At 46.3% G+C, this 17,922-nt stretch overlaps 1 protein-coding gene across 2 annotated transcripts in view; it reads left to right on the plus strand.

Annotated features, from left to right (window-relative positions):
- The first annotated feature begins 502 nt into the window (after positions 1-502).
- MREG (melanoregulin) overlaps positions 503-17,922 on the plus strand; it is a 52,061-nt gene continuing 34,641 nt past the window's right edge. The window contains exons 1-2 of one of the 2 annotated variants that reach the window (XM_016156805.2): positions 503-822; positions 17,736-17,895. In XM_016156805.2, the coding sequence (XP_016012291.2) occupies positions 728-822; positions 17,736-17,895 (255 nt within the window). In that variant the 5' untranslated portion in view covers positions 503-727. Of the gene's footprint in view, positions 823-7,573; positions 9,134-17,735; positions 17,896-17,922 lie in introns of those variants that run through there. The other variant, XM_036236938.1, reaches the window with a different exon arrangement.

Below are 17,922 nucleotides of genomic sequence, written 5' to 3' on the forward strand. Positions count from 1 at the left end.
CTCAAGAAACTGATAGTGGTTGCCTTTCTTGAGGAGGTTATTCAAGGACAGGGAGGCTTGGAAATAATTTTGTAAAATCATTGTGACTATAGTACTGAAAAAAACCCACCTCCATAATGGGTCAATCCGTATGCTCTTTTGCTAATTTTTAGTCTGTGTAGAGCTGAATTGTTAAAAATGCCCTAAACTCTGCTTTGAAGGCGTGGGGGCGGGAGGAGGACGTTTACCGTCCTCAGGGAGTGAAGCCAATAAAACGTATGAATAGATTGAGCCCGACCTCGTGCTCCGTGACCCGAGGGCTTTCCCCCTCCTCCCTGCCGCTCGGGTCGCGCGTCGGTGCCCTTGGATTTTGCCGTCTGGCTGGAGTCCCTGCTTCCTCCTGAGAGGGCAGCAGCGGGGCGTCTGCGGGACGCATGCGCCCCAATTTGTGCCGGGGGAATTAAAAGAGAGAGGGAAAAAAAAAAAAAAAGCCCCAACGTAACACCCGCCCCGAACAAAACCCAAGGGGAGGAAAGCGCGCGGCCCTGCAGACGCCGGGCGGTGGAGGCGGCTCCTGTTTCGACCGCGACACCGGGCGCGGCGTGATGCGCACGGACCGGCCCGCGACGCCCGGGCCGCCACTGTCCCCGCACCTGGACGCCGGCCCGGTGGCCGCGCCCCAGCTGCGTGCTCTCGCAGCCGCGACTCTCTCGGAGTCTCCCGGCGCCGGCCGGGCAGCTCGCTCTCCATGGGGCTGAGAGACTGGCTGAGGACCGTGTGCTGCTGCTGTCCGTGCAAGTGCCTGGAGGAGCCCGCCGTGCCGGAGAAGGAGCCCCTGGTCAGGTGGGTGCGCGCCCTGGCCGGGATTTGGGGTTACCTGGCCGCAGCCCGCTGTCGCGAAGTGGGGATACCTGCGTGCCGGTCAGAGTTGGCGAGGTGGGCTTGCTTAAGGGGCACACCGAGGCATAAACTAAGTCCCTTGGTTCCTTACAGGATAGCCTGTTTCTTGGGCTTGTTCTTTAGTAAGATTTTTGCCCGAAAGCACAAATCCTCGGAGGCACCTGAGACCCAGGTGGATGCCTGTGGAAAGAGTCAGGAGTTCGGGGGCAGGAAAGTACGAAGAGAAGTTCTCCTAGGGGTCCGATTAAATAGACTTGCGACTGACTATGTATTCGATAGGTATATTTCAGTGCATTAGGCACTTGTAAGTTTCTGTTTCACTCAGGAAAAAAGTTGGCTACGTTGTCATTCAATTTTATTATCAAATAAAACAATTTCAGTGACTGAGCTCAAGGAAATATTTTTCACGTTAAAAAATACATCCCCCCCCCCCAAGGGGCAGCCTATTCACTAAGATGTGGATTCATTACAGGTCAGGCTATGAAGTGTGAGAAAATTTAATGCACATTACCAGTGTGATAAGTGGTTTTGTGAAGGGACCATAACAACACAGTTTTGTTCAGGATTGCGATTTCGAACAATTATATTTTAACTCTATTGAAATTAAGAAATTAAGATGCCTTGGGGGTAGTAGCTATAAAAAAAAAAAAACTTCAGTATTTAAAATGAAGTTTGAAAACAGTATATTAGATGGAATTCCAGGTTTGAGTAAGCAAATATATTTAAGCCAGTATTTCTTTCTTATGATGTATGCAACTAATATGAGAAAGCTTTCACAACTTTTTTTAAAGCATGATTTTACCTTTTCCTATTCCATCAAGTCTAAAAACTCCCCTTGACTTTTGAGATCTTATATAACCCCTTCCTGCCTGTCCACTCTTATTTCCCAGTACATTAAACACTGCACACGCCTTAATTTAATCAGACAGGCATCTTTGCTGCCCTAGGAACAATCTAACCAACCTTATTCTCTCAAACTTGCCTGAGTTGTGACCTTTATCCTTCCTGCCCCTTCCTAAACGCTAGTCCTGAAGGCCCCCTGCAAGCAGTCTTCTTTGATTACTTTGTCCTTATTCATCTCTCTCCCCTGTGACTTAGGACTTAGAATTTGCCATCTGTCCCTCACGGTTTAGTGAGCACCAGTGTGTGTAAACATATATGTCATGCTGTTGTATATAGCTAAGCAGTCACAGTACATAGTGTTTTTCTTTGTATTTGTGATGGTGCCCCCACTTAGATTATTAGATTATTGTGGGCAGGGAGATAATAAATAATCAATCCCTAGTTTTTAAATTTTATTTCTTAATTTATCTTTTAAATTTTTATTTATTTATGTTTTTAGGCGAGGCTGCCCTTGGTTGACCTCACAGATTGCAAGGACCTTGTCAGCTTACGATCCCTTATTTTTTAATTTTTTGCACCTACAGCACCTGGTCTTCCTAGGTGGTCTCCCATCCAAGTACTAAGCGGGCCCGACCCTGCTTAAGCTTCTGAGATCAGATGGGGTCGGGGTAGCATGGCTGTAGACTCTACCCCTCGTTTTAAATGTAGTGGGTAAAATCTAGAATTTCATACTTGGGTTGCACACTCAGTTTCTCAGTGTTTGTAGTAACATGAAATGCAACCTTCGGCTTAGTCTCATCCTCAAAGCCTTGGGTCTTTCTAATTTTCTGTCCATGATTGCTATTTGAGTTAATAGTTTTGGTTGTTTTTAACTCTCCAGCCTCTCATGTGTTGGTTTATACTAGGATGTCAGTGAATCTTGCATGTGATTTTAAGGAGACAGAGTCATTTAGGGCAGAAGAGCATAGTGCTCATGAGTCAGATTGCCTGGGGTTAAGTCCTAACTGGTTGACCTGTGGCACAAGTTATGAAATTTATTTGGGCCTTAATTTCCTCATCTGTAAAATGGGGATGATAATACTACGTACCTCAAAGGGTTGCAGTGAGAACTAAAAGGAACTAGTCCATGTAAAGTGCTTAATATAGTATCTGACATAAAGTAAACATTCAATACATTTTAGTTATTAATTGTTATCTGAGCACGTGGAATGAGTGGACTGGTGTTTTGTGGTTTAGTGTCATTGTGGCATCATTTCAGCATAGCAGTATTTGGGAAGAGCAGCCTATCGATGGACGTGCGGAGCAGCGATATGTGTGTGTGTGTGGATGGAGCAGCGATGTGTGTGTGTGTGGATACCTTCATGTTCTTTCCTACCCAAGCCATGGGCTCGTTTGAATCTTTTCGTCGCTGCTGTTTATTTTTAATTTTTTTCAATTTGTGAATTTAGTGGTTTTAGTATATTAGCAAAGTTGTGCAGGTATCACCACTATCTTATTCAGAACATTTTTGTCACCCCAACAAGGAACCATACCCATTAAGCAGCCACTTGCCACCCTCCCTTCCCTGTCCCTCGTCCTCATCCCAAGACAACCGCTAAGCTACTTTCTCACTTTATAGATTTGCCTGTTCTGAACATTTTGTATAAATGGAATCGTACACTATGTGGCCTTTTGTATCTGGCTTCTTTCGCTTAGCATAATGTTTTAAAGTTTCATCATGTAGTCTGTATCGGCGCTTCATTTCTTTTTCTATTTGAATAATATTTCGTTGTCTGGATATATTATGTTTTATTTACCTGTTCTTCAAGTGATGGACATTTGGGTGGTTTCCACTTTTTGAATCTGATAAATAATGCTGCTGTAAACACTTGTGTACAAGTTTTTGTGTGGACATGTTTTTGATTCTTTGATTATACACCTAGAAATAAAATTCTGAATCATATAGTAATTAAACATTTAATTTTCTGAGGAACTGCCAGAATGTTTTCCAAAGTGGCTGGTTTGAAATCTTGATGTGGTGAAATCATGGGCAGATGGTCCTAATTTTTATTTTATTGAGAACTTCATCCTTTATGTCATAATATTTTTTTCAATTAAAAAAAAAAATTTGTAAAGACACCTCCTATTCTTCTCCTCAACTAGATCCTTTGCTCTATTGTAACACAATGGTTTACAAGTTTTATTTTGCATCGCAAGGTAACAGTGCTTGGAAAAGGTGTTTTCAGGGGGTAGAGGGAAGACATTTGTCATTTGTATGCATGATCATCTATAGTCCTTTTCCAAAATGCCCTGGGGACTCTTGTTAGTTCAGGAAAAACAACTCTTAGTCTCATCTTGTTTGCCAATCTGTTTTTGTTTTTGACCTTGCTCCTTTTGCTTTTTCTGGGTCCTGGTACCTGAAGGGAAATGCCTGTCTCCTGCCTGGTCTGCATTTATATTTCTCTCTGTCGCCCCCCCCTTTTCTCTAGACATATGCTAAGGCCTCCCCTGACCGAAAATTCATCCAGACACTGCCATGGCCTTCAGTTACCATCCTTTGCTTTACGTAGCGTCAGGTGTAAGTTATCTTTAAATGTGGTCAACTGTGCCCCCCACCTCCTTCTCACCATGAAAGCTGTTTTTTATCCCCTGTATTATTACATGAACGTTGCTTAGAGAAAGAAATCCGATGTTCTTCTCTCGGTGTCCATAGCATACCTCCGTGCTGACCATCTGTGCCTGGCTTCTCTGATTTTGCAACCTCTAGTCTCTGATCTTTCTCATCGAGCTGGTTTTCCACCCCGTACCTTTGCTCATTGTTAGCTGGGCATCTTTTCGTTCTCTCTCCTTAACATTCTGCTCAGGTTTTAAGGGCCATTTCAGTTGCCACTTTTGTGATGAAGCCTTAGAAAGCCTCCTCAAGTGCTTTGGTGTCTCTTTTCTTTCTTTTTACCCCTCCGATTACTTACTGCTTTCTGCCTGCTCTTATGGTTATAAGGCTGTAACCCCTGCCAATTGGAGGCTTGAATCTTGACAGGAGGGACTAAGTCTTACTCACCTGAGTATCCCCTGTTTTGTGACCAAGCACAGTGCTCAGCATGGAGTAAGAAGCGAACACTTGTCTATTAATAAAAATTATAATAACAGCTGTTCACTTATTAACTTCCATGCGCAAATTTTAAAAAACGTATTTAAAACAAAGTCTTATGAAGACTAATAAAGCAAACACTCGTATACAAAGCACCAACTTTAATAAAACTTAAAGAGAGTGGGAGCTCCTCCATGGCCCCTCCTTAACTACATCCTCTTCCCACTTCCAAAGGTGACCTGTAAATGGAATCCGTGTGTAGCATTCTTAACTTTAAATTAATGGTGCATACTGCATGTAGGCTGTCGCATAACTGAGATCACTTTACTCTGTTATTTCATCATCACGATGACCTAATAAGGTAGGTAATACGTCTCCGTTTTATAAATGAAGAATCCTGGGCTTTGAGAGTTTAAATAGTTAATTCAGAGTCACAACTGATAAGCCGGAGAGCCAGAATTTGAACTCATGTTTGTCAGTGTCCAGGCCTTGCCTTGTAGAATGTTCAGGAAACTACCAAAGGTTTTCCAAAAGTGATTGATAATATTTGTACACTAGAAATTGGTGGCGATCACTAGTCTTTGTTCCTGTCCATTTTGGCCCCTTTCGTCTTCCCTTCTTCCATGTCCTTCGTTAGTGTAATTCTTCTACTTAGATATGGAAGCACCCTGGCCTCGTAAACCAATCCTGATGGGAGACAGGAGACTGTGTTCTCGTCCCAGCTATTAACCAGCTACGGGCTTTGGGAGAAGTCTCTTAGCTTGCTGGAACCTTATTTTCTTCTTCTGTAATGTGGGAAGATGAGATTTCAATGGGCCATCTTGAAGGCCTGTTCCATTCTTGACACAGGTGGCCGCCTTCCTGTGGGCTTGTGTCGGCTGAAATTCTGTTTGACCTGGAATACAGGGGCAGTGAGGCTGTCTGTGGTACTGGAACCAGGAGGCCCAGGAGACGAGAATTACCACCATTTTGTCTAACGCTCTTGCTGCCTGGGACTGCTTCACCAGGGAGTAGCTGAATAGTCATTTCTAAGGCCAGGAAGTTAAGATCAAGTTTGACTCTGGAGAAAGGACACATGGCCCAACCTTGATTAACATCAGGCTTCAGCCCCAGGAAAGCCAAAGGTTTTGTTTAGTCTCACTGTTTCTCACGTTCACCTCAGTTTTAGGACTGAGTCATGTTAAGATTCATCTTAGCAATCATCTAGGTAAGGTTTGGGGTTCTGCACGCCATTTTCCCCTACTCTGGCTATATTTCTAAAGTAGAATAATAGTGATCACAACAACAAAAAACCAATGTGTAGTGAGGACAGGATGATAATGCGTATGGATTGTTTTGGAACGGCAAGATCATTGATCATTTGTCTACAGACTAGTGAATGACTTTTTGGTTCAAGATTTCATGTTACTAATTAAAAGAAACTTTTGGGGAATGTAGTACTAGTTTCCTAGGGTTGTGCAACAAATCACCAAAAATTTGGTAGCTTAAAACAACAGCAGTTTATGCTTTCATAGTTCCGGAAGCCAGGGTCTGAAATCAAGGCGTTGAGAGGGCCATGCTCCCTCCAAGGACTCTAGGGAGAGTTATTCCTTGCTGATTCCAGCTTCTGGCGGCTCCTGGTGCCCCTTGGCTTGTGGAAGCACAGCTCCAATCTTTGCTTCTGTCTTCTTCCATGTGCGTCTCTTCCTCCTTGTCTCAAATATCCCTCTCTTTTCTCTTCAAAGGACAGCAGTCATTGGACGTAGGGTCCGCCTTTAATTCAAGATGAGATCATCTCAAGATCCTTAACTTAATCACATCTGCGAAGCCCCATTTCCAAACAAGATCACTTTCACAGGAACCTGGGATTAGGGCTTAAACTTATCTTTTTAGGGGACACTGTTCAGCCCCACTACAGGGTACATTTTTTTTTTGGCGGGCGGGGGGGGGGGAATGTTCAAAATCAAAGCATTGGTTTTTGTTTCACTTTTATGGCTTCTTCTGTCAGTGATCAGAGATTGTTATTGCCATAAAAAAGTCCACCCGAGCGTGAGTTGTGGCCCAGAAGATTATATGATTCGGGAGGCACAGCTGCAGTCAGTCACCTTTAAGCAGAGAGATGCCCGGGTCGTTTGGCACCCCAGGGACTGCTGCCATGCGACATTCAATACAGACGTCAGGCCTGGAAGAGTCTAAAACGGAATGTGAAAGAAGCGCAGTGGACATGTCACACACCAAAGCGTCTTTCACAGTAGTTCCTTTGAACTCTTTCAGGGAAATATAATTCTCACTCCCTGATTTGGGCTGTTAATAACTGATAAGCACCACCACTTCCCAGTTGTTCAAAAGCAAAAGAAGAAAGGGGGCAGGTTACCAACCATGGGTGATATTTTATTTGTGGTTCTCTCTTAAGCCACTGTAGTGAACCGTATAAGGGGCTTCAAGTCCGTTTTCCTCCCCGCTCTTCCCAGTGCCCACCTGCGCCCTCCATTCGTGATAACAGAGCTTCTGCGCGCATCTGTGGGCAGGCAACAGAGGACAGATGTCAGTGTTTTATTTTTCTCCAGTGCCCAGAGTTCCTATTAGGGAAAAATAAAATAAAACCTCGGTTTGCTCTCGGTGGTTGTTTCATGCCCCAAAAGAAGGAACCGATAGGAGCCTGTGAGTGTGGACACCAGAGTGGAATTTCTCTGACCATGAAGAAATGGCTCAGTTTGAGTGCTGCTGCTTCCAGCATGCGGAAGGGGGCGGGAGGCCGAAGTCGCGACACACTCATTCCTTGCCCCGTCTCTTCTTAGCCTTTATGGGTTGTACTTAGTGCTTATGGTGTGCTGGGCACTGTCGTAAGCGCATCACATCTATTAATGAAATCCTCACCATAAGCATACAAGGCAGGATTCTTGTTATTCATAGTTGTTATAGTCTGTTAGTCACTGCAAATCCTGAAATACTCTTGAGGGGGAGAATACTGAATCATTGCTCCAAGGGGGCAGGGTTAGAGTCCTGTCAGCCGATTCATCGGCTGATCAGTACATACCTTGTTTTATGTGTGTTTCTGCTTAAAGACACTTTAGTTAATTTATATTATTGATGAGTATATAGCAAATATTACGGATATGTTAAGATCTTAATATGTTATTATTCATTAGTATAATTGAATATTGTTGATTCATTAACATCGAACTTGGGCCAAGAGCACTGTAGCTCATGCCTGAATGAAGCTTACCTAACATGTATTTTACCACTTCTGCACTATACTTGGGGCCATTCTAAACATCAAAATCAGCAAAAAGCACCAAAGTGCAAAAAATGTGGCACTAAATAGACCACCCAAAGGACACTTGTTTTCAGGATGAAAGCCGAGTCAAGGAGGCAGAGAGCATCGCCCCGCTGGTGGACCTCAGCCGGGAACGCGGGCCTCAAGCACTGCGGACAGTACCATGAGTGTTGATTTCAGGATAACAGATCAATTTTAGCAAGTGGGCGAATTTGCAGATGCAGAATCTGGGAATAATGAGGATAGACTGTAATTACGTCTCTATCCCACCGTGACAGATGAAGAAACTGAGGCACAGGAGCTTCAGTAGCTTGCTCAGAGGCACAGAAGGCAGAGCTGGGATTCAAATCTGTTTATATTTCAGAGCCATGGAAAGAGCAGTGGCCTCCTCGTATGCAGGGAGGGAGGCCCGTGGCTAGCTGCTTACTTGGTCTGTGCTAGAAATTGTGTTTGAAATATGAGACTTGCCCTGAAACGTGACAGCCTGGGGTTGAGAAAAACTAGTCCCACTTTTCTGTATGATTGCTGGTAAAACCAGGTGTCAGTGGGAAAGAAGGATGGTGGATTTGAGACACTTAAAAGAGAATCATGAAACCTAGAAGGACAATAATCTTTTACCTGTAGAGTTTTTCATTTAACAGCATGGACTCATATGACCTCTGAGTAGATCAAATTGTCTTCTGCCCTAGGAAGGGCTTTAAAAAAATGTTGGCTAACATGTTAGTGTCAGTGAGACAGCTCAGATCAGGGCCCAGATGGCCTGACTCTTTTCCCATTATATGCTGCTGGGTTCCCTGTGCTTACACAAGTCACCCATGGCATCTTGCAGAACCTGCCGTTTACAAAGCTTGTAGCCCTGGGGCGGAAGGTGATTCACAGGAAGTGACTGCAGAGGCACAGAGGATTCCTGCTACAGGAAGGAGCTCCTGGCTGCTCCAGGAATCCATTCCAAAGCTTGTACTTCAATGTTCTTGAAGGACAGAGGAGAAGGAAGAGGAGGGTCATGGGTGCTGTTCCCAGAACAGGGCCTCGGCTCCAATGAATACGAGCTAAGTGCTTTACCGAGATGTCAGCCTCTCAAAATTCATGTAAGGATGACTTTTAAAGGTTTCCCATGCAACCTACAGCATCCCTTTCCCCCTTTCATGACTTGCATTAGTCAGTCTTAGTAAAATCGGAAGTTCCCAGGAAGGTGAAATTTCTTTCTTGTCTATATCATGTGATCTAGGTTTCCTGGAACGTTTTATTCTCTAGATATCTTCAGGTGATCTTATCACTACACATTTGTTTAAAAAGTAAATTCTGTGTAAATGTTGGGCAAAACAGTTTATTCTGTTAGTGTTTGAAATCCTCTTTAGTCTGGTAGATAAATATTTGTTTTGTGCCAGTTATATACTGCGCACTCTATTGTGCTTGTTTTTGGAAATAATTCTGGTGAGACAGTATGTATCTAATGAACCCCTGTGTTGTTTGACACGTGATAAGCGTTTACTGATTTGCTTCTCACTTATTTTTTTTCCTTAACTTTTGAACAGCTGTATTGGTGCGTATGCTATCAGAGATTAAACACATACAAAAATACGTACCGTATAAAGAACAACCAGAAAGTGCAGATGACTATAGCCACCACCCAGGGCAAGAGGGAGCTGTTGGCAGCCCCACGTTTCTCACCCCCGTTCATATCTAGACCATGTGACAGTCATTTCCTTGCTTTTCTTCATAGCTTACCATCTCTGCATGCCTCTGAACTATGTACCTTATTTTTGCCCATTACACAAATGGGATCGAACTTTGAGAGATCAGTCCAAGTTGCTGCGTGGGGCTTGGTTGCGGTTCTCACTGCTTCATTTTGTTCACCCTACCGTTGGTGGACTTCTGGGTGCTTTCCAGTTTGGGGCTATTCCTCATGGTTTAGATTTTAAAGTCGGCGCATAAGGCGAAGTTGTTCGGCCCCCAGCCACGCTGGCCTTCGCCTGGGTCCTCAGATGCACCAGGCATGAGCCTGTCTCAGAGCCTTGGCACTTCCTGCCCTGCCTGCTGAGAAGGTTCTTCCTCTGCGCAGGAAATAAAGTGGGCGACTCGACTCCCTCCCTTTATGCAAGTCTCAGGGTGGTTTTGTTGGAGAGGCCTTCTATGGCTGCCCTCTTCAAAGCAGTGCCCCCCACGCCCTCCCTCTGTGCCGTATTCACCGTGTATTTTTCTCCAGAACCCTGAGCACCGCTTGACATAAACATGCATGCATATTGTCTGTTTCCTCCCACCATACTGAGAGCCTCACCTTCGTAAATTTAAAGAACTCAAAATGTTCGGGGTTTTGTCTATGAGTCTGGAGGCAGGGATTCATCCCCATTTCTACCGTCCACAGCACTTTGAACTGGGGAAACAAAAGTTCATGCGTTCGCAAATATTTACTGAGCATCTACTAAGTGCCAGGCCCCATTCTAAGCACTTGAGATATATCCCTGAGCAAAATAGATACAGATCCTGTTCTCATGGGGCTTTAATGGTAGCGGGGTGAGGGGAACCACAGAACGGTCAACATAATAAGTAATTAGAAGATACGTAAGTGTGTAGGAAAAAGAAAAGGAAGAACGGGGTAGGGGAGCATGCTCACAGTTTTAAGCGCATAGGTCAGGGTAGGCCTCATGGAGTTACAAAGATTTGAAGGAGGGAAGGGAGTGAGGCATGTGGATATCTAGGCGAGAAGGGTCAGCCAGAGCGAGGGCCTGAGAGGGGAGTGTGACTCGTGGGTTCAGGGGACAGCAGAGAGGCCAGAGTGGCTGGAGTGTCACGAGGGGCCTCAGAGACCACGCTAGGACTTTGGCTGATACTCTAAGTTAAATGGGAGCCCCTGGGGGGATTTGGAGTTTGGGGGGGGGGTGCCGTGATCTGATTTACATATTAAAAAGATCACTTTGGCTGTTGTAGTAAGAATAGAATGGGAGGAGGCACTGGTAGCAAGAGGTGGGTCAGTGAAAATCACTGTTGCAGGAATTCTTACGCAGGACACTGATGCCCTCCCTGGCTTGGGTCGTAGTGGTAGAGGCGGATTTTTAAAACATGTGTTACCAGTAGGACTTTCTGACATATTGGATGTAGGGGATGAGAGCACCAAGGGTGACTTGAAGGGTTTGAGCCTGAGAGGCCCGAAGGATGAGGCTCCCTTCCACCCTCTCCGTGGGGGCGCTGCTGGGGGGAGGTTTGGCGGCAAGCTCAGGTACTTGGCGTTGACCGTACTGAGCTTGGGCATCTGTTAGACATACATGTGGAGATGAGACTAAGGCAGGTAGATAGAGGAGTCTGGAATTCGTGAGAGAGCTGTGAGCTAGGGATACAGGTACGGATGTAGGAACACTACCTCATGCGGATGGGGTTCGAAGCCATGAGACCGGATGAAGTGACCAGGAGTGAATGTAAACAGAGAGACCTAGGGCTGAGTCTAGTCTCCCTGAGCCCCAGTGGAAGAGAGAAGAATACTGCTTCCCCACCTGCTTCTCAGGGTTCTTGTCAGAACCGTCTTCAAGCCTTTAAGGCACTTAAAGCAGCGAGTGACACATGATCACACAGGGCTCCGTTTCAGCCGTGGGGGCGGAAGAAGTGTAGGGGCACATGCAAGGGTGGCGCCAGAAACGAGGTACCTGGTCTCTTCCCTCCTGCACACTGAGCCAAGTCATACCTGTGGTGTTGAAGGAAGTCGTGAGCCTAGGGGGTTAAATGCTGAGAAAAGTCCCAGAATCTGCAGAACAGTGTTTAAATTTGGGGTTACATTGGATTAACTAGGTAGGAGAAGGCAGCCAGAGTATCTGTCTTGAAGGGAATGAAGAAAGAAGGAAGGAAGGGAGAGAGAGGGAAGGAAGGAAGGGGGAGAGAGGGAAGGAAAGAAGGAAGAAGGAAGGAAGGAAGGAAGGAAGGAAGGAAGGAAGGAAGGAAGGAAGGAAGGAAGGAAGGAAGAGAGGGAGGGAGGGAGGGAAGGAAGGAAGGAAAGGTTAGGGAGACAGAGGAGGGCACCAAACAGCCTTTTGAGGTCAGTTTTCTGTTTCGGTTGCTGGTTACTGGAGATTATATCTTTTCACTGTTTCAGAGCTTGGATCTTAGACCAGTGATCCCTGACACGTGACCTGTCTGTGGGGAGAGCAGTAAAGTCACTGGAACTGATGACATCAGCAGCCGGCCTTGTGTGCAGGGTATTCTGTGGGGCTTTCTCAAGTCTTTTACACTAGGTCCTTGTTGGTAGTGAGGAAACTCTTGTAAGCGGCTGTCTGCTGCGTAGCACTTTGCACCTCAGCCCCTGGGCAAGGAGGGGCCAGTGTTTCAGTCCGCTGTCTCTCTTTAGCTGTAGATAATATTGAAAGATAAGCTCCCCAGCAATTTGGTCTCGTGTCCCCAGGTGGGGTTGGGGGTGGAATCTGGGACTCATCTCATCCTACCCTTTTGGGAGTAAAAGCAGCTTGAATTTCTAATATAACTTCAGAGCCACCTCTTAAATGCCTGAGGTTAATAAAATATTTATCATCAGCAGATGGTGGCCAAGGGCAAAACAGCTTCTCACTTCCTTCAGTACCTTTTAGAAATCATTATGTGGGGATGGGAGAGAGAGCGAAGCTTGGGATTCAGCGACCCCCTCCTTCCCTCTGTGGCCTCCTCCCGGACCTCAGGGCCTTTGCACTGAATTCTTTTTACTCAGGCCCCAGGATCCTTCACAGTCTCAGGTGCTTGGAGGTTCCCAAGCTGCTTCTCCAGTTTGCTTTAGGCTTTTCTTTGTTCTGGTCTCTCCACCCTAAGGGTTTCAAGTTTTAAAGCAGAGTGGGCTGCGGCCTTGCCTGGGCGCTGGTGCAGGATCTATGAGGAGCAGGGACGTGCAAGCCAGTGCCTGTCCCCGGGTCCGGTGAGGCAGCCACATCTTCTGTCTGAATGAGCTCTCACCCGCATTCACGTTCATCTTGACCAGGATTTTGATAAAATTAGTAATTTAATGATTTATTTAGCAACAGAATCCATCTTTTTCTATGCCCCAAAGAAACCTGACTTGTAATTCTAATCAATGAGAAGAACTTGGCGGGAATGAGGTCCAGGCTGGAAGAGGCCACGGAGCAGAGCGGAGGGGCCAACGCTGCGGAGTGGACTGGACCCTGCCCGGGAGGTGGCAGGAGCCCCAGGCACACAGCGCTGGTGACAGACCTTGCTCACCCAGAGGCAGGAGGCTGCGGTTCTCTTCCCTGTTTATACTGTCCCCTGGGCCTCAGTGACTAGGCAGAGTCTGAGGCTCCTGAGACGACCGGGAATGCTTCTCCTAATTAGGACAGGACCAGATGAGGAGAGAATAGGGAGCTGACTGCTGTCTGGAGACCTGAGCACTTCTAAACAGGCTGGTGGTGACCTGTGCATCTTCATTCACGTTTGTAGGTTAAGGAAGAGTAGCTAGTGTTTTATAGGGACTGGAGTTGTGCACGTGTGTGTGTGTGTGTGTGTGTGTGTGTTTGTGTGTGTGTTGGGGGGGAGACGTGAGAGGAGGGTAGGGGGACTGGCCAGGGCGGTGGCTATCTTAATTTCAAAACACATAGAAGAATGGTGGATTATTAAATAAAAAGTATCTAGGTTATTCAGGACCAAATGTTATTACCGATTATTCAGGTAAATACTGGCTTATTTCCAAACCTTCCGCTTTAGAGAGATTTTTAAAAAGTGGTAATAGTGAGTCATGTCTGGGATTTTCATTAGCAGATTGAGGTCCAGCTCAGTTTGCTTCCTACATCAAGTACTTTTCACGTAACTGCTCTGTGCCTGACCCTGCTGGGTGATATGGGTTTTAAAGGAAATATTGGTTTGCGATTCCTGCCCTACAAGAACTTATCAACTTGTTGAAGACACAAGACTTATACAAATGAAACAAATTTGGGGAAAATTTAAAGGCTGGCTTCAGGAAAGTGCTAGGGTTTCGTGGCCTGAGAGGTGTATATGTACTGCGGTGTTGGCAGCCACGGTCACAGCTTGAAGACTGTGCACCTGGCGTCTGGATGCCTGGAGGAGAACCCCCCGGGTACTTTGCCCGTCACACATGTAGTCATTATCTGAGCCACTGTTTGTGGGTGCATCTCTGTCACAGCATGTGGATATCAAGTCTGATGACATGTGGCTGCTTAGAGATGCTCCATCAGGCACTTGTGCCGGGAGGATGTCAGCTGGCTGCCTGGCCCGGGAGAGGTCAAGCGACTTCATAGTCTCGTCCCTGGCTGCAGAGCGGGACAGTGTAACCCACCCTTACAACCTCAGGTGGTGGTGTAACAGGAGGGGTGGAGTGTGGGAGCCTCTGCGTTCCCTCTGCCTTGGCCCTTACCTGCTCTCTCCAGCTCCCTGTCGCACCTGCTCCTTAGGTCTAGCGATACCCCTGAGGTCTGTCATCACTCTCCCTCTGATCCCGTGGCTCCCTCGGGTCCTGATCTGCGGCCCTGCCCTCGGTCCTCAGCCTAGATCCTCACCTCTCCCTGAACGTCCTGCAGGCTCACGAGTCAGCCTTGCTTTCCCCTGTGATGCCTCAGTTCAAGGCATGCCCTTCACAGGTCAGCCTTGACCCCTTTCCTGGTGCCTCTGTGCCGCCGGTCACCAGCCACAGGGCCTCCGCTTACCCCTCTCAGATGCTGCTGGAATCCGCCCTCTCATTTCCATTCCCACTATTTCCCTAGCCCACACCCTGCTCGCTCTCACGTAAACCAGTATTCCAAAATGTTCAGCGTTACATATGTATTTTTTTAGCAGTGAAACTCCACCTTTCCTCTGCCCTGAAGAAATCTCCATGTAGCTCTAAGCAGCGAGTTTACATAGAGCAGCTGTTCTGGTTTTGGTGGTTTGTGGGCTTCTTTCTCTCTCTGGGGGAGCCCGGCCCAGCTTCTGCTGCACTCCTCCCCAAGAGCGGCCCCCAGGCACGGGCACTAGGACTTTAAAGAGCAGGACGCGAAGACCACTCCTACCGTTTTGTGACAGCCTCCTAAGCCATCCTCCTGTTCCTTCTTCACATGGTTATTTCTCTAAAATCCCCTCAATAACTTATCACAGTACATAGAATAAAGCCCGAACTCAGCACTGTCCTCAGCCTGACCCCAAATCATTTTTTCTTCTTCGCGGCCTGCATTTGCCCCCCTGCATTCGTCCACCGTGTGGCGGAGCCCTGCAGGGACACTTGGGATTCCTCAACCCGAGGGCACTTTAAGCCCCCCTACCGCGCCTGTGCTGTTCCGTCTGCCGGGAATGCTTTTCCCTTTGCTCCTCTCCTTGGTGAAAAGCTGTGTATTTCTCGGGTCTGGGTTAGATGTCGTTGCCTCCATGAAACCTTTCTTGAACTTCCTTCTTATCATCACATGCAATTTGTCACTCCTTTGCTCCCATGACATTCTGATTATACTTAAACAATTTTTTTTTTTTCACTTATCTCATTGCATTATCGTCACACTAAGGGCAGGGACAATGTCTTATTTATTTTTGAGACTCCAAGGCACCCAGCCCAGCACCCAGTCTGCAACAGGCATTCATTCTATGTTGGTTAAATAGGCAAATAACGGAATGAATGAATTAATTGACATGCTCATTAAAGCCTAGATGGGAATGGCACCAAGGCATCATTTGCCTCACCTGTCATTGGCTCATCATTCTTAAGAAGAGCCAGGCTGTGGGGCTCTGTTTTAGCCTAGGCAGTGTCAAGCAGACTTGGAAAACGGAGTGGTTCTGAGAATGGTAGGGCTGAGCTGTGTCTGGTTCCCAGGAAGTTACTCCTTTCCCTGTAGCTCTGAATCCCTCTGTCATGTCCCAGAGCCTCCACTTCTGGACTGCAGCTGGAGGGATTTCAGGAGCGCCGTTTGGCATCCTCTGCCTGATTCAGGTAGCTGGCCTCCCGTGGGCCTGGGTTCCAAGATCCCATCCCCAGTTGCCCCCATTTTCACTCCTTGGTTCACTGGTTGGCTCTCCCAAGTCCGAGTCCTTGACTGGTAGCCTGACCTGTACCCCCTCATCTTAGTGCTGGAGCCCCTCCCCTGCTGGGAGGGTTCCTGCTGTCGAACCCCGATTTGGAGACTGGAACTTTGCTTCCTGTTGTAAGATTTCCTTACGGCCAACTTCTGAGTTTCTCATGTTTGTTTAAATCTTCGGTTACCTTCAGCCCACCTGTCGATTACTCGTATCCCTCCTTCCTGGGCGCTGGGCGTCTTCGGCTTGTCCTCATTTGCTATTCCTCGTGTCACACCTGCAGGTGTGTTTGCCACCCCATGGCTGTGGGGCATTCTAGCTGTCTAAGAAAATGGCATCACTCATCATCCAGGTGGAAAGCCAGAGAGCTTCTGCCTTCTTCATGTTTTTGAATAGCATACTTTTCTTCAGCTCCACAGCATCATTCTAATCCTGATACCTATCATGTCTCCCCTGAGTTAACTCAGTTGCATTTTAATGAGTCCCCCAAAACCACTCTCGACCCCTCTCAAGCATCTGCCACACTTTAGCCAGAGAGATCTTTAAAGGTGTAACACTGTTCACGTCACTTCGCAGACCTGCTTAAAATTTAAAACCCTTCCACATCGTACCTTGCTGTTAGGAATAAAAACCCTATTTCTAAATAATGTTAGGAAACACAGCCTACGAAGCCATGTGGGTCTGACCCCAGCTTCTCTTTTACTCTCTGGCCAATGTTCCCTTTCTTCAGCGCATGGACACCCTGCTTCCTCCCACCGCAGGGCCTTCGAGTGTGTTGTTCCCTTTGCCTGGACCTCTGTTCTTCTCTTTCAGCGTAAAGCTCAAGCACCCCCTCTTCACAGTGCCTGTCTGATGCCTGCCCCCACTAGATCTCGAGGCTCCCTGAGTTCCCCCTTTATAACACTTACCATAAATACAGAGTCATTCGTAAATGTGTTTCCTTCCCTGGACTCCGGTGAGGTCCAGGGACAGGTACCATGCCTGTGCTGCTCAAAGTTTTATTGAGCGCTGCGATTAGCGTGGAGTCGGTGCTTCAAACATATTATTAGATGAAGGGAAGGGCCCCAGAGTGACCCTGTTTGTCCGGCCCCACGGAAGTTAGCCAGGCTGTGCACAAGCATGTCCCAGGTGCGACACTCTGTTGCTCATCTCCTCCGTAGGCCCACGGATGGATATCACCTTACGAAGGGTAAATCATAAAACCAGCATACAAAAAGAGGCTACTGAAATTCTTGACATCCCGCAATATTAATTGAAACTCCTTGGATATTCATATTTACCGCTTAATTTTCATGTTTTAAGGAATTCGATAGATATTATGTACTTTAAATTTACCATGCTTCCTTGAATTCAGAGCCAGTAAAAAGTTCATCTCTTCATGGTAATTGTTTTTCTTTTAATCATGTGAGCAATAGTCCTTATGGATTTCTTTTTTTGTTTTGTTTTAACTAGCTGCCAGGGTAGTCAGTGCTATATTTCACTTTTAACACAGTAAAATTGCCTCTGCTCAGGTGACCGATTACATCTCTTCTCTGTTGTTTTTAAAGTGGTTTTAAATTGTTTTATTGTACTATGCTTAATTATTAAAGACAATACAGACCTTTTATAGAAACATAGTTGTGCATTACATTATATATTATATAACATTTTTAATTTATATTATGCTAATAGATATGGTATGTACTATATAATATATGTATTATAAAACCCTTACGCCCCCTTTGTTTTATATCATAGAGATAGCAATCCGTATTCTTCATTTGGAGCAACTCTGGCAAGGGATGATGAGAAGAATTTGTGGAGCATGCCTCATGATGTGTCTCACACGGAGGCGGACGATGACAGAATCCTGTACAATCTGATAGTCGTTCGTAATCAGCAGGCCACAGATTCAGAGGTAAGCGCCTTTTGAGATTTTGCTGTG

This window comes from Rousettus aegyptiacus, unplaced genomic scaffold (assembly GCF_014176215.1).
Source record: "Rousettus aegyptiacus isolate mRouAeg1 unplaced genomic scaffold, mRouAeg1.p scaffold_m13_p_2, whole genome shotgun sequence".
In the NCBI taxonomy this organism is placed as follows: Eukaryota; Metazoa; Chordata; class Mammalia; order Chiroptera; family Pteropodidae; genus Rousettus; species Rousettus aegyptiacus.